The sequence below is a fragment of the Equus quagga genome, chromosome 6 (assembly GCF_021613505.1).
Source record: "Equus quagga isolate Etosha38 chromosome 6, UCLA_HA_Equagga_1.0, whole genome shotgun sequence".
Classification (NCBI taxonomy): domain Eukaryota; kingdom Metazoa; phylum Chordata; class Mammalia; order Perissodactyla; family Equidae; genus Equus; species Equus quagga.
In genome coordinates this window covers 1,907,613-1,932,874 of record NC_060272.1, presented here as the reverse complement: position 1 = coordinate 1,932,874, position 25,262 = coordinate 1,907,613, and the positions used below count along the sequence as shown (strand labels likewise).

The following is a 25,262-nucleotide window of genomic DNA, read 5'->3' as shown; positions in this document are numbered from 1 at the left end:
TGCCCTGGCTGGGAGACAGACCAGCTGTTTCCAGAAGCTTCCTGGGAACCCACCTGGCAGCAGCAGCTGGTGCTCAGGTGCAGGGACCAGGGGCCGCCCCCAGAGGCTGGGACACAGTCCCGGCCTGATGTCTCCGTATCCGGGGGACAGGCAGTGGCAGTGCTATGGGACCATTCGTGCGCGGAACTCCTGGTGCTGGACGAGCCGCCTGTCCTGCGATCGGCTCATCTGATAGCACGGCCATGGCCCCACCAGAAAGGCAGTTTCCAGGGTCGGATCTCAGTGCTGTTTCTGTGTCTCTGAGCCTCCTTGTTCCCAGCTGGACGCGGTCGCTGTTGGGGAGAACTAGGGTGACACCGTGTGGCGGGGATTGGAGGGTGTCACCTGTGTCCTTTGACCTCTGGGCCAGGGACCCCTCCCTCTCAGAGATCCTGCTCGTCACCACCATGCCCTTTGCATGCCCATGTGTGCTCGTATGCGAGGGCGTGCATGTGTGCTGTGTGCATAGCCATGTGCCCATGTGTGTGGTGTGTGTGTGTGAGTGTGCACATAGGTGGGGTATACACATGCCGTGTGCGAGTGTGCACACGTGTGTGCAAGCATGCGTGTGTTCTCGTGTGGGAGAGCGAGGGAGTGTGTGTGCTGGTGGGTGGTGGGGTGTGTCTGCAGAACGCTCTGGGCCCACCTTCCCAGCCTCGGGCTGAAGCACATGAAATCGCGATTGCACCCACCTGCCTGAGACTCGCGGGCTGAGCAGGGAACCTTGGGGTGGCTGTCAGTCTCCCTTGTGGGCCCCCGCCTGCTGCCCCCACCCAGCAAGTGGGTGCCCATCGTGATGTCCTCAATGCGGCCCTGCTGGCTCCCACAGGCCCCGGCACACGGGGCCCCAGGCCTCCCTGTGAAGCTCAGCCCCGGGTCCTCAGGGAACAACACCTGACCCCTTGGGGCTCCTGGCATGCCCTGGGGTCGCCTCTGGTTGGGGCCGGGCCCCCAGGCAGATCTGTGGCCCAGCCTAAGGGCCATCGCCGAGGGCAGAGCCCACTCTGGGCCCCATGGGGAAGTGACTTTGCTTCTGGGGCTCATGGGCTCAGGAGGATGGGCTGTGCGATCACGGCCACTATCAGGGCCACACGTCCTGGAGGCTCAGCCACATGCCACCTGCCCTGAGCTCGCTTCCCCTCCCCACTGTACGTTTCGTGGAATCAGACACATGGAAGGAAGGGCCAAGCTCTCTCGAGGGCCGGAGGGGAGAACAGCTTCTGTTCACTCTTTATTGTGTCTTTTTAACGGATGGTGTCATCGTTCGCCCGGCGGGTCTGGGTCATGCCTGGGATGGTGCTGGCGCCCCTGCAACAGGCCGCGTGGTGCTTCTCAGGGCTGCTTGTCTGTGTCCCTCGTCCCTCGGTCTGGCCAACCCCAGGGGACGGAAGCAGAGACCTTCGGTTACTGGCCAGAGGGGGCAGGTGGCGGGCTGGGCGGGGGTCAGGGCCGGCCTAGCCCCTGCTCCAGCCCCTGCCCCCCGGGTTCCCGCTCAGCCCCCTCCCCACGTCTCCCGGGCTGAGTTACCTTCCCTGGGGTTGCTACACGCTCTGCTTCACCTTCTTCCTTGTGGAGTAGGGGATACAGCACACCCAGCTGGTCCTGGTCCTGGAGGTGACAGGAGAGGGTGAGAGAGGTATCCCCCACTGGCCACGGAACCCCAGGCCACGTGTGGCACCTCCTCCACCCCAAAAGCGCACCACAGGGGCTCCCTTCCAACTTCATCAGGCCTCAGGAGCCGAGGGCCTGCCAGCCAGGGGCGGCTCCAGGGCCCTCGCACAAACACGGACGCCGGTGCAGAGCTGGCCTGCCAGCCACCCGCCGTCTTCTGTGCTCCTCCCTCCGAGGCCTGAGCCAGAAGGGCCCATGAACATGGGGGACCCTAAGGCTCAGTTGAGCCAAGTCGTCCCTAGACCCCAAGGCTGGCTGTGCAGGTATCACAGGTGGATGATGCCTGTGCCTGACCTGCCGTGTCCAGGACCTGGGGGCCTGTGCTCCCTTCCCTGTGGGGCGGTCTCTGGGGTCTCCACTTCCAACCAAGACTGCCTCTGGGATGAGGTTCCAGCCTCCCTTCCCTTTGCAGGGATCCCATGGCTCAGAGCCAGAGGGTCCCACTGGGCAGGTAGCATGTGGAGGGTCTGACCCCACCACCTGAACGGGCCTGAGGGAGAGGGCTGGACAGAGAAGCCTCGGCTCAGAGGAAAACTGAGATTACAGGCGAGTAGGGCAGTGGGATGGACAGGTGACCACACCTAGCGAGTGTCCAGGCCAGGCCACGTGGAGGGCCCACCACAGACCCCTCCCATGCCCTGCTGGCTTGGCTCTTAGGCACTGGCCCTGTCTCACAGGTTTTCTGGGGCAGCTGAACATGGGAGTGGGGGTGCTGAGACCAAGAGGGTGGAGCCAGGATTGTCCAGCCCTTGGGGCAGAAAATAAAGCCAGCCAGTTGTGTCCAGTGTGGCTGAATCCATCACGATGTCCACCAAGAAATGACGAGAAAAATAAAGATCTACTCGGGAAAAGCCTGCCTATTTCCACCTGGATTTGGGGTGACAGGCCGCTCTCATGTCCTGGTGGAAGCTGGTGTGGCCAGCTGTGCAAGTGGAGGTCAGGGAGATGCAGTCTTCTGAGCTAAGCCAGAGTGAACCTTCTTCACAGAACACACACATCGGGAAAGGCAGTAATCGCCACAACTGCCCCGTGAGCCCTGAGCGATGACGCCACAATCTTCCAGGGAGACTCCCTCCGCACAGGCCTGGCCTTCATCTGAGTCTGTGCCCCTGTGCAGGCCCTGCTGTTCACTGTTCTCAGAGGTGGGATCTGCTGATTTGATGCTTTTTTTTTTTTTGCTGAGGAAGATTAGCCCTGAGCTAACATCTGTGCCAATCTTCCTCGATACGTGAGTTGCCACCACACCATGGCTGATGAGTGGTATAGGTCTGGACCCAGGATCCAAACCCGTGAACCTGGGCCACCAATGCAGAGCACACAGAACTCAACCACTACGCCACAGGGCAGGCCCCTGATTTGATGCTTTCCCTCTCTGTTGTGCTACTCCACATAGTTTCCATTATTTAGAATGATCATGTATCAGTTTTATGAAGTAAATAGAGAAATTCTTATTTTAAAAAAAGTACAAGCCACGGCCAGCCCTGATGGCCTCATGGTTAAAGCTCGCAATGCTCCACTTCAGTCACCAAGGTTCAGTCCTGGGCTCGGAACCACATCACTCATCTGTCAGCAGCCATGCTGTGGAGGCGGCCCACACAGAAGAACTAGAATATACAGCTATGTACTGGGGCTTTGGGGAGGCAAAAAAAAGGAAGATTGGCAACAGATGTTAGCTCAGGGCCAATGTTTCCCAGAAAAAAAAAAAATGTACAAGCCCATAAGCCAAGACATTAACACAGCTATTGATTCCAAGTGGTGGGAGCAGGGTAAATTGCCATTTTCTTCCTTGTGTTTCTCTGTATTGTTAAAATAAAATGGATCCCATTCCCCCTGCTCCCAGGACCCTCATGGACTCAGGAAGTCGTGGGGCTTCGCTGGCCCTACACACTCTCCACCGCTTTGGGATGCAGGCAGTCAGGCCCCGAGGCCTGGCCCACTTGTCAGGAAACCAGCTGTATGTGACAGGTCCTCCCATTGCCTGCAGGACCAAGTCTGCAACCTCTGCAGCCAAAACCCCACCTGAGAAGCCAGCACAGCCACACGGTGACACCCCCGCTTAACTTCTCTTCTCCCTCCCTCATCTTCTGGCCGTTCTGCTGGCTGATGGGTGGGGAGAGAGGGTCTGGCTATGGCGTGAGGTACGGCTCAGGGTGAAGGTTGTCCCTAAGCCCAGGCGGTTAGATGACCTGTCTCCTGCCTCTCAGCCCCTCCAGCCTCAACAAAAGCTTAGGTCTCTGTGCATGCCCAGGAGAAGAGGGGAAGCACAGTCCTGTCCAGCCACATGAGGCAGGTGGGCCTGCCAACCACAGCAGAGGAAAAGTCCCCCTGACCTCCCCAACGGGAAGCTACTGTATCACTCACTCGTCTTCTGACAAATCCCCCACGTCCATCTGGGACCGCTTCTCTTCTCTCGTGGCACACGTGGCCACCTGTGGGAAAGAGCGGAGCAGTTTGAGGGCCTGCGGAGGGACTTAACCACAGGCACCAGGCCAGACCTGCTGGACTTGCCCAAGGGCTGGATGGGGAAGACTGTGCTGGGCCTGAACGTCCTCCTATGAGATGTGGCACCATCGAGTGGAAGTTTCCAAGTAGGGACCCTGACCAAGGAACAGTGCCCTGGATGTGGGTCACCATGACCTCCTGACCATAGTTCAGGGGACCTGGGCCTTAGTCCCAACTCTGCCACTGGCTGACCCTCTCTTAGTCCTTAGAACATGTGGTCCCCTGTGACAGCCGTGGGTGGGGTTAGTAACCAGCTCTCTTCACCATGGAGCATATTCTTAGGGCAAAGAGATAGAAGGAACTATCTGGGAATGAATGATCCCAGCCGGAGCTTAAATTTGCCAAGAGAGAACTTCAGAAAAGATGACTGCTCACTGCAGCAGAGAAATGCAGAAAGACGTCCTGGAATATTTGTGTTGGAAAGACCCAGACAGGCCATTAGGTTGACCACTTCATTTTTATAGAAAATGTGATGCTGATGTCACAGTGATGAATGATGGTGATGATAGTGATCATGGTGATGATGCGGATGATGGTGATGATGAGGATGATGGTAGTGACAGTGGTGATGATGGTGACGGTGGTGATGATGGTGTAGGTGGTGATGATGGTGATGATAGTGATGATGGTGATGATAGTGATGATGAGGATGATGGTGGTGTTGATGGTATAGGTGGTGATGATAGTGGTGATGATGGTGAGGATGGTGATGATGGTGATGATGGTGGCGATGATGAGGATGATGGTGGTGATGGTGACGATGATGGTGTAGGTGGTGATGATGGTGAGGATGGTGATGATAGTGGTGATGATGGTGAGGATGGTGATGATAGTGATGATGGTGGTGATGATCGTGATGATGAGGATGATGGTGGTGTTGATGGTGTAGGTGGTAATGATAGTGATGATGATAGTGGTGATGGTGATACCTAATACTGAGGCTTTCTGGGTACCAGACACTGTTCTGAGGGCTTTACAAAACAACACTGGGGTACGGGTGCTGCTAAGGTCCCCATTTCACAGACGAGACAGAGAGCTATGGTGACTTGTTAGAGCATTTACTGGTAGACCTGGATGTGGGGGCCAGGTCTGCTAACTCCTAAGCGTGTGTCCTTTCTACCACCTCAGCCTGATCCCACAAGAGGTTCTCGGGGCCCACAGGCACCCCGGGGTGATCCAGGCCTTAGCATCTCCGACGGTGCTGGAATGCATGCAGGTTGGAGAGAGGGAGGATGACAAAGAGGTGAGGGGGCCCTCTGGCCCCCAGGCCAATCCTCGACACCCTGAGCTCTCCTGGCACTGCCGGCTCGTCTCTGCCTCAGCCTCCAGCACACAGGGAGGGGCAAGCTCCTCGGCAGAGCCTCGAGGCCTGAGCACGAGCGTTTCCCAGTGTGCGGTTTGGCTTTGCTGTCTGAGGGTTTTTACCTCCTCGGCATGGTCTCCCAGATCAATCTCCACAAACACAGATGGCTTCTGTGAATGGAAACCAAAGAGGCATGGTTGACGGGCATGGACGAGCTGGGCCAGGGGAGACTTCCTGGGATAGTGGGCTCTCGGCCCTGGGCCATCACCACCCGGACCACCAGACACTGGCCCGCTCAGGGGGCTGCTGGGAAGCTGGGCGGGGAGAGGTGGCCGTGTGGATGGTGCGCTGTCACAGGCTGGCTCTGGGGGGAGGTTGGGGGAGAAAAGCTGACCTCCCACTTCTCCCTCTGCACCTCCCTTCGGGTCCCAGAGACGCCAGAGGGCCTCCCAGCCTTCGCCCTCCAAGAACCAGGGCCTGTGGGGACGAGGCGATGCCAGAGCTGAGGTGGCCCCCCACGCCCACCCAGACCTGCGCAGCTGGGCCACACAGGATGCCGTCCTGCCAGGAAAGGCTGGCCGCCCAGGCACTGCTGCCCCAGGCTGCTACTGGAGCCTGGCTTGTCCTGGAATGAGTTTCCAACAAGCACTTTAGTCGACACCCAGAGAAGAGGCAGGGTGGGCGAAGGCCTCCCCAGAACCCCGGGACCATGCCACGGGCCATCGCTGCAAGTCCTGGAGAAGCCTGTCCAGCGGCCACTCCGTTCCCGACCACGCGATCGGCTGAGAAGGAAAGCCGCCTTCCCTTGGAAGAAGAACATTCTGGCTACGGCGCTGCCGTCTCAGGCAAGCGCCTCAGGGCAGTGGCTCGGGGGGCATCTTGGGCCAGGTCAGGCTGGTGGTCACCTCCTGTCAGGGCCCCGCATACCTTGAGCGTCTCTGCCGTTTGGTGAGCTGGGGCCAGGATGCCCCAGCTTCGGGCCAAGAAAACAGAGCTTGACCCCGAAGGCTCTCAGGGGCTCAAGGTAGGGCTTGGTCCAGCCTGAAGCACTGCCCCACAAGATGACCCGGGACCATGTGTCCGCAGCACACTCAGGGTCCAGCAGGACTGGGCCTGACAGGCCTCCCTGACTGACTTCTGTTACTGAGGGAAAAGCTCTTACCTCCTCTTCCAGAAGGTCCTCCAGCTGTGGGGACTCGGGGTCCTGTTCCTGTAAGAAGATGCCAAACAGGTAAACAAAGGCAAGACTCTGGCCCAAGAGGCCAGCGTGCGGGGACATTAAAGGATAGGGCTGGCCCCCGGGCCCTCCCCACCTGCTGCCCCTGCCCCCGGCCCCTGAGCTGTTCTCTTCCACCTCCGGCTCCACGGTTCCACTCTCACGGTCTGCCTTCCCGAGGATGTGCTGACTCTCCTCCCACTTGTGCTCCTTCAGGTCTGCGTGACTGTGGGGAAGCAGGGCAGCGATTGGAGCCGGCGTTGTAGGCACACGGCTTCCAGCCAACATGTCCTCCCTCCTGGGCATCGGGCAGCCTGGAAGACGCTGGAACCTGCGCATCGCCCGCTTTGGCCGAGGGTCCTGAGTGTGAGGGGCCTTCTCCTTCCTGGGGCAGGAGGGTGGGTGGCGGGCAGAGGGAACAGGGACTGGGCAGTGCCCCTAGAGGCTGGATCTGCAAACTGTCCAGACCATCCCCAACATGGAGGCCAAGGCCAGCGTCCGCATGACAGACAGCACCTCCTCGGAGTTCCTAGGGAACATCGGCAACCAGGCGCAAGCTCCAGGCTCTGGGCTATGCAGTAGGAGGGGCGGGCAGGGGGGCTGGCTGCCCTGAGACCCTCGTGTCACCTTGCCTCATCCTGCTCTCAGGACGCCTGCAGCTCCCTTGGGCCCCTGGTGCCGTCTCCTGCATCCTCCTTGTGCCCCTGCACACCGCCTCTGTGGACGGATGCTGGTCTCTTACCTGGTGACCTCCTCAGGGTCACATTTGAGGTCCTTTCCCTGGTCTTCAGACTCTGTGAGAAAAGGGTGGAGTCGGTCGTCAGCACCTCCGTCCTGTGGCCACAGCAGGCGTAGGCTCCTGGGACTGGCTGCCACTGTCCACCTGGACCCACGGTCACAGCTAAAAGGGGTCTAGACTTTCATCCCAATGGCTCTGCCCCATGCCTGCCCCAGGATACTGCCCTCTAACCCCTCACCCTGGAGCACAGGCCCACCCATGTGCCCGGGGAGCTGGGGCAGGGCTGACGGCGTTGCTTTCACAGCAGATGTGAGATGGGACCCTTGGCGTCTTCCAGTCACGGCACACTGGGCTGGCAGCAGCCGATGCAGAGCAGAGCGGAGACCTCATGGAGGTCCAGGATGAGGACACCCAGCTGGCCTGGGAGAGTCCTCTGGCCGCCAGTTCCTCCTGGCTCCTCTGACGGCATCGCTGCAGGTAGACGGTCTTTTTTCCAAGAAAAGTGCCAACAGATACCTGGTGGTGAGGATCTTTGTCCTGGCACGAGGGACAGCAAGCACCGTGGCTCCCTGAGCCCCCCCAACACTCTTGTGTGCACAGCGGCCGTCCACCATCAATGGAGGTGAAACCACAATGGGTGACTGGGCAGGACAGAGCCTCCCAGGCGGCTCCTCTAAGCACATTTCTCCTTGGGGCTCGCGGATGAGCTGGCCTTCGAGGAGGACTCACATAGCCAGGGTTTCCTAACCCTCCTTAGGATCTGAGATGGAGCCTCCGAGGGGCTCCAGGTCCTGCTTTTGTGTGGCCACATCTGAGCCTGGAACGGCTGAGATGACAGCCTGGTCCTCCAGCCCGACATGCACCTAAGGCCGGGGCACAGACACCAGGGCAACACTGAGCTCTCCATCCTGCTCTTGAGGGGAGGCCTGGGGCCTCTGAGTGACCTGGTCTTGGAGGATTCCCTACAGAGCGCAGGGTTGGATCAGCGACACCACTCGGTGTCCTTTCAGCTCACAGACCCCAGGGCCAGGTGCCTGTGGGCGGAGGTGATGGCCGGGCTCCCCTAGGGGCCTGTGTCTGCCCAGCTTCCCTGGGGGCCCATCCACCTGGTCCTTCACGCTGTCGCTGCCCTGGAATGAGTCCTGGGGCCCTGCCATCCTCCAACACCATCCTCCACAGGCCCGGGGAACCTTGCCCTGGGCAACCTGCCTGGGGGAGCTCTTGTCATGGCCAGGCCTCCAGGCTCGGTACACACGGCCTGGCTGGTCATCAGACCTTCTCATCTCTGGTCTGTGCTTCCCGCAGACAGAACCAAGTTCTCTTATCCTTCTCTCATCTGCGGCTCGGCACCAGCTCGGGACCCATGCTGGTCTGTGCTATGCTATCCCGGCAGACGAAGCGTGGGGAGAGGGGAGCTGTGTTTTCAGAGAATATTCTAGAACTTGGGAACTCTCATAATGTCCCTCAGGAGAAGAGGCCAGATAGGGGGACTGAGACAACTCAGAATCCACAGTTTTCTGGCAGAGATTTAAAAATTGACTTCTTTTGGAAAATCTTCAGCAGCCCCCTAGGCCATGTGTGCACATGTGTCTGTGTGTGCACACATGTGCATGTGTTTAGAAGACACGGCTGTCCCAGGCAGATCTTGAGACCCTGCTGCTCCCTACAACATGCGTCTAATGAGAAGGGAAAGATTAGGAAAGAGAAACACGAGTTTCCTTTGCTCCAAAGGCTGTGGGCCTGGAAACGCATCTCACACATCTCGTCTGAGGAAGTACAAACTCTGGCACGCTCGCGGCTCCCCTGCTCCGTTTGCTAAGAAAGAGCCTGTGTTTATCTTGGTCCCGCACCCATGAGGCGATGAGCGGTCCGTCCTTCCGCGGGTTGGTTGCTGAGTGGCCAGGCGGGCAGAAGGCAGGGTTGTGACCTGCGGCTGGGGCTGTGCTCAGGGTCTCAGGAGAATGGGACAGTCAGGAGCTCCAGGCCGTGAACAGCGCGTCCCTGCTGGCTTTCTCTGGCCAGAGCTGGAACGGTCCTCTGACCTACCACGCGCCAGCTGTTTCCAGCATGAGGAGCCCTTGCAGGTCGGGTGCGGCTGGGTGGCCGCGGGGTAGAGCAGGGCCAGGTGGCCTAGGCCAGTTCTCTCGCGGTTAGTGAACTATCAGAAAGTGTGGAAAAGGCACGAGGCTGGCCAGGGAGGGGTGACATGGTTCCCGGACCCCTCAGTAGCCAGTGCTGACTCTGGAACTCGGTGAGGTCCCATTGTGCAGATCCAGTGGGGCCTTTTGGGGGCGCGCTGCTTCTTCTGCCTGTGCAGCATGGCTAGTGGTCCATCTGCGCCTCCCCCACGTCCTCCCTGAGCACTGGGTCATGTTGTGGGGGCGGTGGAGCAGGAGCAGAGTGCTAGGGAGAGCCACTGGGGAAGCCAGGGAGAGGGGAGGCTGGGGCGAGGGGAGACCTGTGTGAGGGGGAGACCAGGGTGAGAGGAGGCCAGGGCGAGGGAAGGCCCGTGTGAGGGGGAGGCCTGTGTGAGGGGGAGGCCAGGGTGAGAGGAGGCTAGGGCGAGGGAAGGCCCGTGTGAGGGGGAGGCCTGTGGGGGGGGGGAGGCCAGGGCGAGGGGAGTCCGGGGCGAGGGGAGGCCTGGGAGGCTTTGCGGAGAGTCAGCTGCTGGAGCCGGGAGGTTCTTTGGGGAGCAGGGCAGGGTTCTAGGCAGAGGCAGGTGGCCATGGCTTGGGGCAGTCCAAGAACACAGCGACGGGTCCCTGCGCTCCTCTCCTGGAACAGCCTTGTCTTCCCTGAGCGACTTGCTCGCACCGGCTCAGAGGTGTCCTCACTCTCTCTGCCCCCCACCTGCCCATAAGGCAGATGTCATCCTGCTCCCCTTGAGTGTGTGCATCCCGTCCAGGTCAGTCCGCACCCCTGGCGAGGCTGCATCACCTCGTCTCATTTTACGATGTGGACGGCAGTGCGCATGGCTGGGGGGCCTTGGGGTCTGCATCCTGCGGGCTCTCGACGGGGAGGAGGCCAAGCCCCTCCCACGGGGCCTGGCACTGAGGGGACAGTGCGCAGGTGGAGGCCTCTCTGTCGCCCACTGTTGGGGACACCCAGCACTGTGGGTGGGAGTGTCCGGAACCTTGAGCCCCTCCTCAGCTGAGCGCCCCACGGCCCCGCAACGCTGTCCTCAAGTTGCCCTCCTTCCACCACAGTTTCCTCAGCTGACTCAGGATGGTTCCTTCTTTGGGTACTCCGCTTCTCCTGTGTGAGCCTGAGGTCATGTGGCCCTGCTCAGAGGTTCCGCAGGAGGAGGTCGTGGGGAGAGCCACACAGCAGCCCCTGCGCGGCCCCCGGCGCCTCCTCCTCCAGTAGTGCATCTCTGGGCATTAAACTGGAGAACGAGCTCCTCACAGCGCTGCCTCTACAGTCGCGCATGGCTTGAATTCCCTGCCCACTGGGCTCACTTCCAGGCGCCCCTGACAACCTCATACCGGGCTATGCGCTGTGTGGATGTCCCGCGAGGCCAGGGCTGCCAAGGCCCTGGCAGGTGACAGGAGCATCCCTGGTCCCCCAGGGTGAGGCCTGCTGTGCCAGGGCTGGTGAGGGAGATGGCCGCCCACACGGGAGAGCAGGTCACTGTGCTCCAGACGCAAGTCACAGAGGATGAGGGCGTCTGGGTGCTCGTCCCCACTCGGCCGCACCATGACCTGCTTGGCATGTTGAGGGATGTACTGCAGTGGGAAGTGCCCATGCCAGGTGCAAACCACACACCATATGTGCGAAAGCTGCCCGTGCCACTCATGGTGACAGGTGGCACCTCCAGGCTCCCTGCTGACCCTCCCGAGGCCGTGGCTCCCAATGGAGGCACGGCGTCCCCCTGGGCCTCACTATAAACCAGATATGCTTCCTTGTGTGTTCTCCCACGTCTCCATCCCCACCCTCCCTGGAAGCAGCAGCTGCCACACGTCCCTGGCCCTCAGGTTGCCCGCAGAGCCCCAGGTTGGTTCTGCCACCTGCCGACCTCGGAGCACCACACTGACCTGGTCCTGTGGGGTCTGAGCAGGGGCAGGGGGCGCCCACAGTGTTCCCACCTGACTCCTGGTACAGCTTCTTGATGCAGCTCGGGGGGTCCCCCTTCTGGAGCAGGCCGCCCATGCTCCTGCTCCTTTGGAGCTCGGCTGCCTCACTGGCCTTTGCCCCCGAGGGAGGTGCCCCGGGGCCTGGCCGGTGCCTGCGGTGAGCGGCTGTGGCATCCTTCTCCATTCTGCTCACGCCCTCAGGTCTCAGGAGGAGGACGTGGCTCTCAGGCACGCCTGCAGATGGAGAACATGGTTCCCGCCCTCACGACCAGCAGCCGGGAGTGTGCCCCCAGTTGCTAAGTGGCCCCTGTGACATCACCGCCAAGTCAGAGGTCAGAGGTCAGCCCTGCAGCAGGCCACAGGGCTGGGGAGTGGATGTGCTGGGCCTCCCACTGGCCAGTCCCTTGCCAGAGAAGGCAGAGGAACGGCCCTTGGGGACATGGGCCCTCAGGGACAAGGCCGCCTGCCGCAGGGTCTGCATCTCAGAGCCAAGAGTCAGTCTCTTCCTTCAGGGACAAAGTTGGTGCAGACACTTGGGCAAAGGGACGAAGATGCGGAGGCAGCCTCATCCTCTCCCTGCGTGAGAGGAGGTCTCTGTACAGACACGGCCTCAGAGGGCACTGAGGACGGCCGGCAAACTGGACTCACAAACCTGCTGCAGCATTGCCATCCGCAGGAGCAGCTGGGACCGCCATGACACACGCCAGACATGACACACATGCCAGACATGACATGCCAGATGTGACGCACACCAGAGCCGTGACACACATCAGACATGACGCACACCAGATGTGAAGCACACACCAGACATGATGCACATCAGAGCCATGACACACACACCAGATGTGATGCACACCAGACATGCACCAGAGCCATGACACACACACCAGATGTGATGCACACCAGTCATGATGCACACCAGAGCTGTGACACACACCAGATGTGATGCACACACCAAGACGTGATGCACACCAGACATGATGTACCAGAGCCATGACATGCATACCAGACATGATACACACCAGATGTGACACACACCAGAGCCGTGGCACACCCCAGTCGTGACACACACACGTCACACACCAGAGCTGTGACACATGCCAGATATGTGACACATGCCAGATTCATGACACACACGAGATGTGACACCTGCCAGAGCCAACACACACCAGTCATGACACACATGAGACGTGACACACATGAGATGTGACACACACTAGATGTGACACATACCAGAGACATGACACACACCAGAGATGTGACACACAGCAGAGACAGTGGCTCGAGCAGCACACACATAGTCTCAGCACTGGAGGTGGGAGCCTGAGTTGTGGGCTTGGCGGGCTGGTTCCGCTGAGGCCTCTCTCCTGGTGTGGACGTGGTCTCCTCACAGGCCATCCTTCCCTCTGTCCGTGACTGTCAACTCTTCCTTTTATGAGGACCTGGATCATGTGGGATCAGGCCTGCCCAGTGACCCAGTGTAACCTAACCACGTCTTCAAAGACCCTGTCTCCAAATATAGCCACAGCTGAGGTCTTGGGGTCAGGACTTCATGCAAGTGTTTTGGGAGACGCAATTCAGCCTGTAACACAGCCTCACAGGACACTGCTGGTGCCCTCTTCCTCAGTCATCAAGACCCTGGGGGACAAATCATGGTAGGTCCTTCCCTGACAACAAGTGATAGCAGTTGTGTCACAAACACTCAGAACCAGGTGCCGGAGACTCCCTGATTCACACTTCTGTCCCCAAACAAGTGTGCAGCATCCTGGCCACGTGGGCTCAGGTTGCCAGCCACGCAACCTGTGCAGGTGCCTGGTGGGCCCAGCAATCGAGATTGGCTTGCTCAGGGGGTCTGCTCCAACCCCAAGGCCCAGAACCGGGAGAGCTGGATAGACGATGGCTGGACGGTGGGACGTTAGAGCTGGCTCTTCTCTTCAGGAAACAGGTGGACAGACTGGGGTCCCCCAAAAGCCAACTGAGACGTGTCCCTGGGCTCCTGGGAGAGGCCTCTGGTCCCTGCCTACCCCAGGGTTTTCTCCTTTCAGCCTTCCACGTCCTCCCATGGGGCGTGACCTTCCAGCCCTCCTGGTTCTCTCTGCTGCCTGGGCCTGGATGTCAGTCTGAGTTGTCGAGGCTCCTTGGAGCCACCCGGCCCTGCTGTGTCTGGGCTGACCGGTGCCACGGCCTCTGACCTGGTGGCCTCCTGGGCATGCATTTCTCTCTCAGTCCCCCACCAGCCCTGGCCCTCTCCCACCGCCAAGGCCGCCCCGCCCAGAGCAGACAGGACGGGCCTGAGAGAAGCAGGGACAGCACTTCCCACCCCCATCTGCGCCCCCAGGGAAGGGGCTGACCACGGTCGCCCTGGTTCCCAGGAACATATGCCCCTGTGTCCCAGGGTCAGACCCCTGATTCTTCTAACAGCCGACTCAGGCTGGAATTAGAGAAACGACTGAGCAACAACCAAATGGAGAAAAGAAAGAAAAGAGCCACACTGTGCGCCCGGCTCCTCCCTCTCCTCCCCTCCAGGACGGACAGCAGCCAGGAGCTCCACTGGGCCCCCTCAGGCCTGTCACTCTTGGCTCCTCCTCTCAGGGGCTGGCCTATGCTTGGTCCTCAAGCCCACAGCCACTGCTGTGTCCCACAGACAGGAGCACGCGAGGGAGCATGTCCTTCCCACCCTCCTTGAGCTGGATGCCCATCTCTGTCTACACTGTAAGTTCCCAGAAGAGCACCTTCCAATGGCCTGACTCCACATCTCCATCCCAGAGAGCATCATGGTTTCCAGCTCAACCCAGAGCCCCACAGCTGGACCTGCCTGTCAGGGGGCCCTCACCTGTGATTACAGGTATGTCGTCCAGCTCCCCGCCTGCCCCGCTGCCCCATGTGCAATGATCAGTGGGCAGTCCTCAGAAAGAAGAGAATGTCTGCTTTAATTGGCCAGTAAAATACATTGCAAGTCGTTAGTATCTTATAAACAGAGACATTAAGTTACAAATCCGTGTTAAAAATTGCAGTTCGATGCAGCCTAATGGCTGTGTCCCAAAGTTTACTTTTTCCAACATTTTCCTCCTCCATTATTGTGACAAGTAACTTACTATCTGCCATCTAGATGAAGAGTCTGAGGGACAGTGCTTGCAAACAAGAACAGAGATAGGCACAGGGTCCCACGCATCCGAACAGCACTTTCTGAAGCCGGCACCTGTGGCGTGAGGACCGTCTGGGAGAAGTTGGCAAACAGCTGGGGGGCTGACCGCCCCTGTCAGGACCCCACCCAGGAGGAGCACAGCCCTCTGTGGCCCTGACAGCTCCTGGGGGCTTCAAAGACAGTGGATCCCTGCTCCTGGGCCTGGTGTCTGCACGGCAGGTGCCTGCTTCCAACTCAGCATTCCTCCCTCCCTGATTCTCCCTGGAGGACCTTTAATCGGCTCCGTGAGACACACGGCCCATTTCACCCTCATGCAGCACCCTCCCCTTCAGTGAGAACAGGCTGGATGTTCTGAGTTACTTTGTATCAAAGGGCTAATAAAAAAACGGTCCTTTAAAAACATTAGGAAAGACAGCTTGAATATGATACACATTTCTATTTTAAAAATCTTCCCCAAACTTCCACAAAGGGTGGTAAACGTGGATTCTACTTTTAAGCCCGTGGACGGCAAACCAACACAATCTGTGCCTGAAGAGGGCCCAGCAGACACGGCTCAGCCCCTGGCTCATCTCAGTGGCTGGTGAGGCGAGGCTCCAATCTCCGCAGGCAAGACTGGACCCCCAGGAACTCTGCAGGAGGACCCCGGTGCCCCCAAACGCCAAGGGCGTCCTCCAGTTGGGATCTCAGTGCCGTTCCACACAACCCAGCACAAAACGGACCTCCAGCAGGAAGGAGCCAAATCGCAGAGCTGAGCCTGGAGCCTCGCCACGGCCATAGGACCACAGGCTCCGGGGAAAGAAGATGCTGAGTGTCCGGCCGAGCGAAGCGGAGCCATGAAGGAGAGCCAGGGGCCCGGGCAGGCCGCAGAGCCAGCGAAGGTGCATGTGGGCAGAAGCGCATTGCGGCCATGCACATGACTGGCCCCTCGCTCTAGAAAGGCCAGCTCCGTCCTGGCCACCAGCGTGAATAAGGTGAGTGCAACCACAGAGATGGCCCCGGAGCCTGGGAGGCCAGGGGCTCGGGACTCTGTCTCCCACTGACACCGCGGGTCCCCTGCTCGTTGGTTCCACCTTGTCTCCTCCTCCACAGGCGGCTTTGTGGGGCGGCCTCACATGGAGTGGGTGGAGACCTCAGACTGCTGCCTGATGTAGCTCTGGAAGCTCTTGTCCCCGATGGGGTGCTCCCTGGAAGGAAGGAAGGGGCACGTGAGGGGCAGCCCACCCTGCTGTGCCCTGTAGGATGCATGTGTGCTGTAAGGGCTGCAGGCAACATGGACAGCAAAGGCTCCTCGAGGCCGCCCAGGGAAGCACATGACCCTGGTCACAGCGTGTAGGTGGCCCATATGCACACACGTGTGGACACTGAGCTCCGGGAAGCGCAGTGCTGTTACATGTCTGGGTGGCCCTCGCCTGTGGCGGGTACTCAGTCCTGCCGCAGACTGGTGTGTGTACAGCTGTGGCCACCGGACACAGGACCCGGCCCCCAGGCTGTATCCACTGTGGCTTCATGGTGGTCAACAAAGGTTAGTAAGGGTTAATGAAAGGTTAACAAAAGGTTAGCAAAAGGCCGAGGTGGGCTCTCTCAACACAGGGGCCAGGGTTGGGGGTAGGGAGGCGCTGCCTGGAACACTGTCTAAGGGCCCTGGAGAGCAGAGCGAGGTCCTGCTCTGAGGGAGGCTGGAAGCCTGCCCCAGGCCCCAGGCTGCACACGGGTGGCTCTGAGACAGGCCTGGCCCCCAACTCGTCCAGACCCAGAGTCCCACAACCAGGACGCCATACTCACTGGCTCCCATACTTGGTCCTCTTGAACTTGTCCCTCTTGTACTGCGCGTGCTCCTGCTCCAAGGCCCCAACCCCGGCGATGACCTGCCTCAGTGTCTTGTAAGTCTCCTGGGGGTCATCGATGATGAAGGTCGAGTACTCCTCCTGCTCTGGCCCATCGTACACGGATCTGCTCCCACAGGCCTCTGTCAGGAGAGGCCAGAGGTCAGGGCACAGCAAGAGAGCCCAGACAGGCTGCCTCCTCGGGCAAGGGCTGACCATTCATGGCAAAGGCACAGAAAGAAAGCACTCCCCAGAGCCGGCCAGTCCTGGGCTCTGGAGAAGCCTGCAGGGGCGAGAGACCAGGGCCCAGCCCTCTCCAGCAGCGCTTCTCCGGGGTGGCCTGTGTCTGTCCACGCCCCACGGCTCACAAGCTAGACCAGCAGAGAGGGCTGCTCCTAGACGCTGGGCCAGGCTGGCCAAGGGCCTGTGGGGTCACCCCGAATCTGTCTGGGCAGATGAACTCGAGGAACACCCATCTGAGAAAGGGGTGCCAGGGCCCCACCCACTTCTCTCACCCAGCATTTACAAGGACACGCGCACCGCCTGGGGACATGCAGGGCCCAGAAACTGTCCTTACAGGTGTCACCTCTCAGCCAGTCTGTTCCAGCGGCTTCCTAGGATCCCTGTCTGTCACCTCCACCTGCTAGGCAGGTGACTCTCTCATCAGACCCCACGGGAAGCACCCAAACACCTGAGCTGGGCCCCCAATCGGTCTCCAAACACCTGAACTGGGGCCCCTATCGGTCCCCACACACCTGAGCTGGGCCCTACACTCCAGGGCCACAGAGACAAGACAGCCTAGGTGAGCTGGCATCCAGGGGCTCACCAAGCCCTATTGCTATTTCCTTATCACAGAAAGTTCCAGCGTCTACTTTACTGTCTTTACTTCCAAATCAGGGGAAATCTCTTAATTCTTATTGAAAAATCACACCTGTGCAAAGGAAAACTGGGAAGATTTAAGATTTCAAAGAAAACGGAATTTGACAAGAGCAAGATAAGGGATCCAAACACAAGGAAAACAGAGGAAGAGAAGGGGTGGGGGGGGGGTCCCAGGTGCCTGCGTGAGCCCTGCGGGCGTGGCCTACTCCTCTTTCAGGTGACGTGTGGGCTACAGGCTTGACGTCAGACCAGTCACCACTGTCCTAACGTGGCCACGGGAAGGTACTTAAGCTCCCGGTCTCAGTGCACCTTTCTGGGAAAGGGGGGCCCGGGGCCCACAACAAGGACTGAGTTCACCCTGGAGGCTCCTGGCCGGGGCCTGGTGGGCCTGGTGTGAGCTGTGGCTGCCACTGTTAGTTAGAGATGGAGAAGGGGGCAGAGGCAAAGGAACGTCACCGTACCGACGGAGGGCTCAGGCCCAAACAAGCACGTGGGGCTGACAACCACAACAGGTGAGCAGAAGCCACAGAGAATTCTGGCTGCAGGACAGGCATGGCATCAGCAGGGAGGGCTGATGCCTCTGACGAGGAGTCTTCGGCGCAGGTGTAGACAAGGAGTCACAGGAGACAGCACTAGGGGAGGGATCAGGTGCCTCTGAGCTCTGGGTGCCATGCTCACTGCTCCATTGGGTTGCCGCACTCAGTCCTCGGGCTCATGTGGCTGGGCAGTGCCCAGCGGTCGCACTTCACGGAGAAGGAAATCAGGCTGGCCTATGCATGCCCTGCCCTGCCTGCCTCACAGCAGGTGCCAAAGCTGGCTCTGAGCTGAGGCCTGTGCATCTGGACGAATCCCACTGCGGGGCACCGAGGGGTGAGTGCTGGATGTGACCCGAGAGGCCAGGCCCGTGAGGGTCCCAGGACCGGGTGTGTGAGCAGCTTGCCATTTTGAGAACAAGAAGGAGGAGGCATCCATAAGCCACGTGAGAAGCAAAATTCCTGAGAGATTATTAAATAGATAACAAGCTGAGCTCGGGGAAGAGAAACAAAATGGGTCCCAACAGCGCACGACACTTCCTCTGTGATAAGGTTATAAACCAAGAGAGTCTGCGTCCACTTCAGCAAGGCAGCTGACACGTTATGGAACAACTCGAGGACAGGACCCGAGCTGCAGAGCAGACGATGGGCAGCTACTCAGTGGTTCGTGCTGACCAACCACCATGCCCAGTTCTGAATGACGGATGGACTGAAGCACGCGGCTCTGGGCCGGCGACTGTGGGCTCAGACACACAAAGTTGGACATCAGGCTGGTGACAGCAGGGAGAGAGACCCAAGAGACCACACTCCTGACGTGGTCCGTGACTCCAGCCTCCTTAGGCGTACAGGATGGGACTAAACTACGCTCTGAACCTAGGTTAGGACAGAGAGGCCTGTGGAGACAGTGCCTTCAGCTGACCAACTGCAAAAAGGTCATGGAGTGCCCTGGCGGGAAGGGGATGGAAACACTCGACGCTTATTTAACGGCTGTGTGCTCGACGCCCTGTGAGGTCAACCCACTAAATCTTCCCCAACTCCCTGAAAGTGGGCACTAATGCCTGCTTCGTAGATAAGGAAACAAGTGGCTTTCCCAGGACACAGCACAGCAGCGGTGACCTGCCACCACCTCGAGAAGCTCGTTAGCGTTAATCTTGGTGCAGGGGCCCAAACCCTGGTTCAGGCCTGCAGCACGGACCTCTGGGCTGTCCGTGCCTGCGTAAGTACTGGGCTTCACTGTCACACACCTCAGGGGGCTGTTAACGAAGCAGAGTGTGCCCAAGGAGGGTGGCCACGCGAGACCAGGCCACACGAGGGATGTGGGGGACACTGACGGTCTCCTCTCCCACAGGCAACTGCAACCCAGCTTCCTCTGAGCACTAAAGGGCTGCCACACCCACAGGAGAGGCGTGCTGCATCAGACAAAGCGAGCCCCAGGGGCTGAGTGCCCAGTACGACAGACTAGCTAACACAAAGGGAGTGTCTCGAGGCAATCAGAACGCTCTGACCCAAACTATCTGCCTCAAGAAAGCATTGAGATTCCGGGCAAAGGCCTGAAGACAAGTGAGAAGTGCCTCGTGCTGTGGTGCCTAGAAGTGAGCTGTGAGGCCTCCAATCATGTTGACGTTCTATGAACACTTGTTGTCTAGACAACTGCTATACTGAATAGGAGGCTGGGTGTGCAAGAACACTTTCCATGTGTTTTGTCCACCCATCCATCTATCCGTCCATTCATCATCTGTCCGTCTATCATCTCTCCATCCACCCATCCAGCAAACAGGTTTTGGGTTCCTCCTTTGTGCCAGGCAGTGGGGTAAAGAAGCCCTGCCTCTGCTCTCAAAGGGTCACAGTATATTGAGGTGAACAGATCAGAGATGACTGTCACTGCAATGACAGAGATGAGCACCAGCTATCAGGATGGCTGTGAGAAAAGCTCCTGGGAGGGGGAGACTCACAGGACAAATGGGTGTTAGCCATACTTAGGGTGGCATCAGAGGAAAGGCACAGGGGTTTGCGGGCCAGTGGCATTGGGGCAGCCCCAGGTGTGCCACTGCTAGGGGCAAAGAGCGAGGCAGTGAGTGGAGAGGTGGCTGGAAGGTGGCTGACAGTGGAAGGCCTCGTCAGTCTCATTAATGAACCTGTGTCTCACACGGTGGGCTCACCTCTCCAAGGTTCTTGGTTCTACCCTCCAGTGTTCTGGTCACTCTTACTACTGTGCTGAGAAGAGCTATCACCTCCGGCTCCAAGGTCTTTGCCACCCTGAGGCCTCATGCAGCCTCAAGGCCACTGCTACAGGGCTTCCTGGGACCTAGGAACCAGGTACCGTGTGTGGCATGCTTGCTGGGGGCGAACCCTCTGGTGTGTGTGCATGAATGTGTACATGTGTGTGCAGGTGTGTACATGTGCACACATATGCTGCTATCTGTGCATGTGCACATACCTGCATATGGGCATGTGTGTTCACATGTGTACATGTTCAGTTGTCTTGCGTGTATGTGCATGTGTGAATGCATGTGTGTGCATGCATGTGTAACTGTATGCATGTGTGGCTGTGTGTGCATGCACATGCATGTGTGGCTATGTGCATGTGTGCCTGTGCATGTGTATGCGTGTGTGCATGTCCAGGCATACCCCAGATGAGCCATCTGACGGCACAGTGTGGGGCTGGGAAGAGGCGAGGCTGAGCTTACAGAGGGGCAGCTGTGTGTTCAGCACAGCAGGACTGCAGGCTTTCCTCGGCCATGGCCCATGACTGACACCTCTGGGTAGGTCAGGAGAATGAAAAGGGGGGTCTGTGGGCTCAGTTCCAGGCACGCTCAGCTCTATGTCACACTCTGTAGGGTCTACCAGCTCTGAGAACCACCAGACCTGACACAGGGCCAACACAGCTCACTCGCCTCCCAGCGGGCTCTCCTCACATGTGCCTCTCCCAAATACAGCCCCAGACGACCATCCCGTGTCACCAAATGTGTCCAGACTACACTGTTTAATTCTTTAGAGCACGGGACCAACAGAATGTCAGGGATCATGAGACTTTGTGAATGTTACACCTGGAGCTGTTGGGCATACATGTGCACACATGCTCACGTGTCTTCACACACACCCACACAAGTGCCCATAGCTCATGTGTCCACACATGCACGCAAGCGTCCACACATGCACAGCACCCACACACAACACGCACGTCTGTCCACACTGGTCACTTATCCCGCACGCATGTCCACATGCATCATGCATGCTCACACATGTACACACATGCTCACGAATGCACATACATGCCCACACACGCGTCCACACACACGTGCACATGTCCCACTGGAAGGCACAGAAGCTTCTCAAGAATTTGGCGGCTCAGAGAGTGAAGCTGGATTCCACCTTAAGATTGTCTACAGAACCTGTTACTACAGCAGTTCTGGGACAGCTGTCTACCCTACAGAGAGATTCTCCCGCTCAGAGCTATGACAACACCACCACAGGCCCAAAGAGGCCCCAAGGGCTTACTTCCCCAAGTCACCTCTGCAGGAAGTTCTACATGTCACCAGGACCCCGGCAAGCCTCCCCAAAGCTACACCGACCTCGTGTGATGAGAGGCTGGCCACGCCCTACTCTTACCTTGCATCTTCTCCAGCTTGCTCATGTAGGAGTTAAAGAGGGAGTAGATGCGCTCTGTCTCACGGTCCCCATCAATGTCCAGCTGGATGTTTGCTGGGAGGCCGCTGCCCGAACACAGCAATAACAGAATGGAAGAAACAACATTGTTAACCATGACACCGATTCTCTTAAAGATCACTAAAGGTGAGGAGTGAGCCGAGACTGAACTTGTCCCGACAGGGGCTGGGGCATTTGTGCGGTCTGTGACCAGCACACGGGCACTTAGAAGTGACTGGCCACGGTCTCAGAGAACCAGAGGCCTCTTGGTGCCCACAGATCTGCCAGAACAACAAGCAAATGGCACACTTGTTCTGCTGTGAAAAGAGACGACCTGGAACAAAAACAGCCCAGCCGATGAACTCGGGCCCCGAGGGTGGTGGGCTGCCTGGGGGATGCGCGGGTCCCCTCCCCTCCCTGAGGCAACAGGGGGCTTGTGACACAGATGCCCAGGGCCCAGCAGGGATTCATCCCCAGTTCAGCTGCTTGTCTGTGATGCCGGCTCCTATTTCCCGCCCTGACAGCTCTGGGGATCTGTCACACCTCAACTGCGAGACACAGCAGTGGTCACCGTGTTCAGGAATCACATGGGCACAGGGACCGGCTGAGCACCCTGCTGGGCTTGGGCACCCAGGCCACCTCCCAGGACTGGCAGAGGAGCCTCCAGTGACCCTCAGGAGGCCCAGCTGGTGGCAGGGCAGGAAGGGCTGCCTCAGTTTCCCAAGGAGGGGCTGCGAGAACGGTGGATCCTTCCAGACCCTTCTGAGAAAAACCAAGCCAGAACCTGCCCCTGGGGTCTTCTCTCTACCTAGAGCCCCTCCTCGACTCCCCAGGGATGGCCCCAACACCCTGCTGAGTGGGAGGACCCATGAGGCTCTAGGCCCCTGTCAGTCTGCACAGAGCCTTTGTGAGGATGGCCCAGCATGGGCTCCTTGAGGACAGAGCGGGCCGTGCACATGCAGCCTGCCGAGTGGGCAGGGCTGCATTTTAGCCCCAATGCAGCTCCGGGGCAAACTTCTTTGCACAGTGCCCAAGCCAGATCACTGTGCTCAGCCACATTGGGCAGCTGGGAGGGCCCTAGAGGCTGGAGAGGCACAGACCTACCTGGTACAGGGGGAGCAGCCGGTGGCCGTGTCCGAGGAGGCCCTGCAGCACAGCCAGTGGCCGTTGAGGTAGGCGGAGGGATGGTAGACGGTGAGTCGCTTCTGGTTGCACTGGCTCACCTTGGTGAGCACGTCAATCCAGGCCTTGGCCTCCACACAGTTGTTGGCCTGGATGTACAGGGCTCGCTCTGGCTGGATGACCTGGAACATCTGGGGGACAGAGAATGGGCTTAGGGGCCACGCCACAGGATCTGCTGAACCACAGGGTCAGCAGATGGCCGGTCATCATCATCGATGCCTGTGAGCCCAGGGGCTGTGGTGGGAGGGTCTGGAGCCGACCTGGAGGCTGGGACAAGCTCAGGGCCTGCAGTGGGAGGCTCTGGAGCCGATCTGGAGGCTGGGAGGAGCCCAGGGCCTGCAGTGGGCGCAAAGGGCTTTCTGTTGCTCTTGAACTTGACGGAGCCAGATGCCACAGCCCTTCCCCTGGGGAACCCACGAGCAGTGGGGGCCATGGGGACTGAGGAGGTCAGCATGACTCAGCTGGGACACCTGGTCAGCCTGGCCATGGCACTTCCTTTCCTGGGGCCTCGGGGGTCCCCACTGGAAAAGCAAGGGAGTAGCATAGCTCGCCTTCCCCCCTGGGGCCATTAGATCATTGGGGCTGGTCTCCCTAGGTCACCATATTTTTTAAGCTGGGACCGGCTTTCCTGCAGGCATGTCCTGCCCTGCTTCCTGTCCTTGTCCCCAGACCTGCCTCAGGGCCTTTTCACATGCTGCTGTCTCCATCTGAAAGGCTCCTCCCTCCCCGACCTGACCACCCTGGGGACTCCTCCTCCCTGAGGCTTCTCTGAGCCTCCACTGCCTTTCCTATTTATTATTCATTCAACACACACTCCTGAATACCAGGCGCTGTCCTAGGTCCTGGGGACACAACATGCCCATTTCAGCCCTCGTGAACTTCCTACCAACGAGAAAGATAAATGTGAGTGTGAAGTGCAGGGGGCAGGGGAGGCTCATGATGTAAGGGAGGGGTCAGGAACGGACCCTCTTAAATAAACGCGCCACCAGCTGAGATCAGAAGGATGACTAGGACTTAGGTAAGTTGAATAGGAAAAGTAGGGGATGGAAGGTGTTCCAGGCAATAGGAGGGACAGTAGGCACAAAGCTCCTGAGGCCAGGGAGCGTCAGGTGCTCCCAACAGGAGCAGGCCAGGATGCACCCAGAAGATGGGGGTAGACTAGGGATGGGTGGGGGGCCAGAACCCTAGGAAGGCTCTTGCAGTAGACTTGTCAGAGGAATGAGGAGAGGCCAAGAGTGAGGACGTCAAAGACGATGGTAGCCTCTTCCAAGGGGTGGGGTATGTACCTGCGTGGTGGTGCAGGCGTTGAGGGATTTGGGGCGGGCGACTTGTGGTTCTGAGTTCCCGAGGAACAGCAAGGCTCACGCACAGAGCCCACGGCCCACCCGCCTTGCCCTCAGGCATGTCACACAGGCCTCAGGGGCACCGAGCTGTGTGGCTATGACCCCCAGTGGAGGGTGCGCCTCTGGGTGGGGAATTTTGTCCCACTTGTTCTCACGGGCCGGTCCTCTGACAGGGCTGGGCACACTGCAGCCCTTCCAAAATGCCTCCTCGGTGGAAGGCAACAGCAGCCTGGCAGTCATGGCTGGGGCACAGCCCTGAGGAAGGCAGCAGGAGAAATGGCCAGAGAATAAATGATGCTAAAACCAGGGGTTGTTCTAAAGCCAAACTAAGGGGCTGGTGGACCGAGACAGCTCAGCTGCTTCCAGTGTTTTCCACACCCGCTTACCCTGTGTTCATGCTGGAACATCGCCCACCAAGGGGGCGGTGTCCCTGGTCCCCATCGTGGGACAGCCATGGGGAGGTGTAGACAGGATGCTGCCCACAGAGGAGGTGAGTGTGCCGGCTCCCGTACCAGGTATGACAGTGCCAACACCCCCGGGTCCAGGGAGAACCCCCATGCCACGGGGCCATCTGCTAGCCTAAGAAATCGCCTCAAAGGGTCCTGGAGGAGGGCAAGCGGGAGCTGCCACCTTCGGCTGAGCCGTTCAGCTGTGGAGCTGCCTCCTTCGTCATCTGGCAAACACCGCCCACCGCGGGCCAGGGGCTGACCTCAGGCCCAGATGGAGATGTGAGCTCAGGGCACCTCAGCAAGCCCGGACTGGCCCAAACAGCCCTCCATCATCTCCCAAAGAGGCTGAGTGGCCCTGGGCACCTACTGAACACCAGGCCATCAAGCTCTGCCCATGGGCGAGGCAGACAGACAGAAGGCCAAGAGGATGGTGGAGGCCCCGCCGGCTCTGAGAGGCAGAACCTGACTGGGTCCTGATCCTAAACTGAGATGATGCCTGTCCTGGAGCCACCGGGTCTGGAAACGCCACTGGCTGCAGGGAGCCCACATCGCACAGGGAATGGCTGTGCTCCTGGGCGAGCGGTCACTGGGGCTGGCTCCTGGTGTCCAAAGAAGTTGCTCGAAGGTCTGACCCTGGAGACCCCAGGCCGTCCATGCGGTTGGCAGGAGGCACCATTCAAAGACAATGAAGCCAACAACCACAGGCACTGGGCCTGGGGC

At 59.2% G+C, this 25,262-nt stretch overlaps 2 protein-coding genes across 3 annotated transcripts in view; both read right to left on the bottom strand.

The window, feature by feature from the left end:
• Window positions 1-1,268: 1,268 nt before the first annotated feature.
• C6H13orf46 (chromosome 6 C13orf46 homolog) lies at window positions 1,269-11,727 on the bottom strand. Its single transcript, XM_046664765.1, has 8 exons — window positions 11,556-11,727; window positions 7,474-7,525; window positions 6,870-6,957; window positions 6,678-6,725; window positions 5,638-5,685; window positions 4,072-4,139; window positions 1,567-1,647; window positions 1,269-1,406 (listed from the first exon to the last, which is right to left on the bottom strand). Exons 1-7 carry the CDS (start codon window positions 11,725-11,727, stop codon window positions 1,581-1,583), a joined length of 543 nt encoding a protein of 180 aa, XP_046520721.1. The 3' UTR covers window positions 1,269-1,406; window positions 1,567-1,580.
• Window positions 11,728-14,448: 2,721 nt separating this feature from the next.
• The window catches only part of RASA3 (RAS p21 protein activator 3), an 87,518-nt gene continuing 76,704 nt past the window's right edge, over window positions 14,449-25,262 (bottom strand). For both annotated transcript variants that reach the window (XM_046664659.1, XM_046664660.1), the window contains 4 exons: window positions 22,673-22,881; window positions 21,533-21,636; window positions 16,471-16,654; window positions 14,449-15,872 (listed from right to left, as the gene is read on the bottom strand). In XM_046664659.1, the coding sequence (XP_046520615.1) occupies window positions 15,797-15,872; window positions 16,471-16,654; window positions 21,533-21,636; window positions 22,673-22,881 (573 nt within the window). In that variant the 3' untranslated portion in view covers window positions 14,449-15,796. The remainder of the gene's footprint in view (window positions 15,873-16,470; window positions 16,655-21,532; window positions 21,637-22,672; window positions 22,882-25,262) is intronic.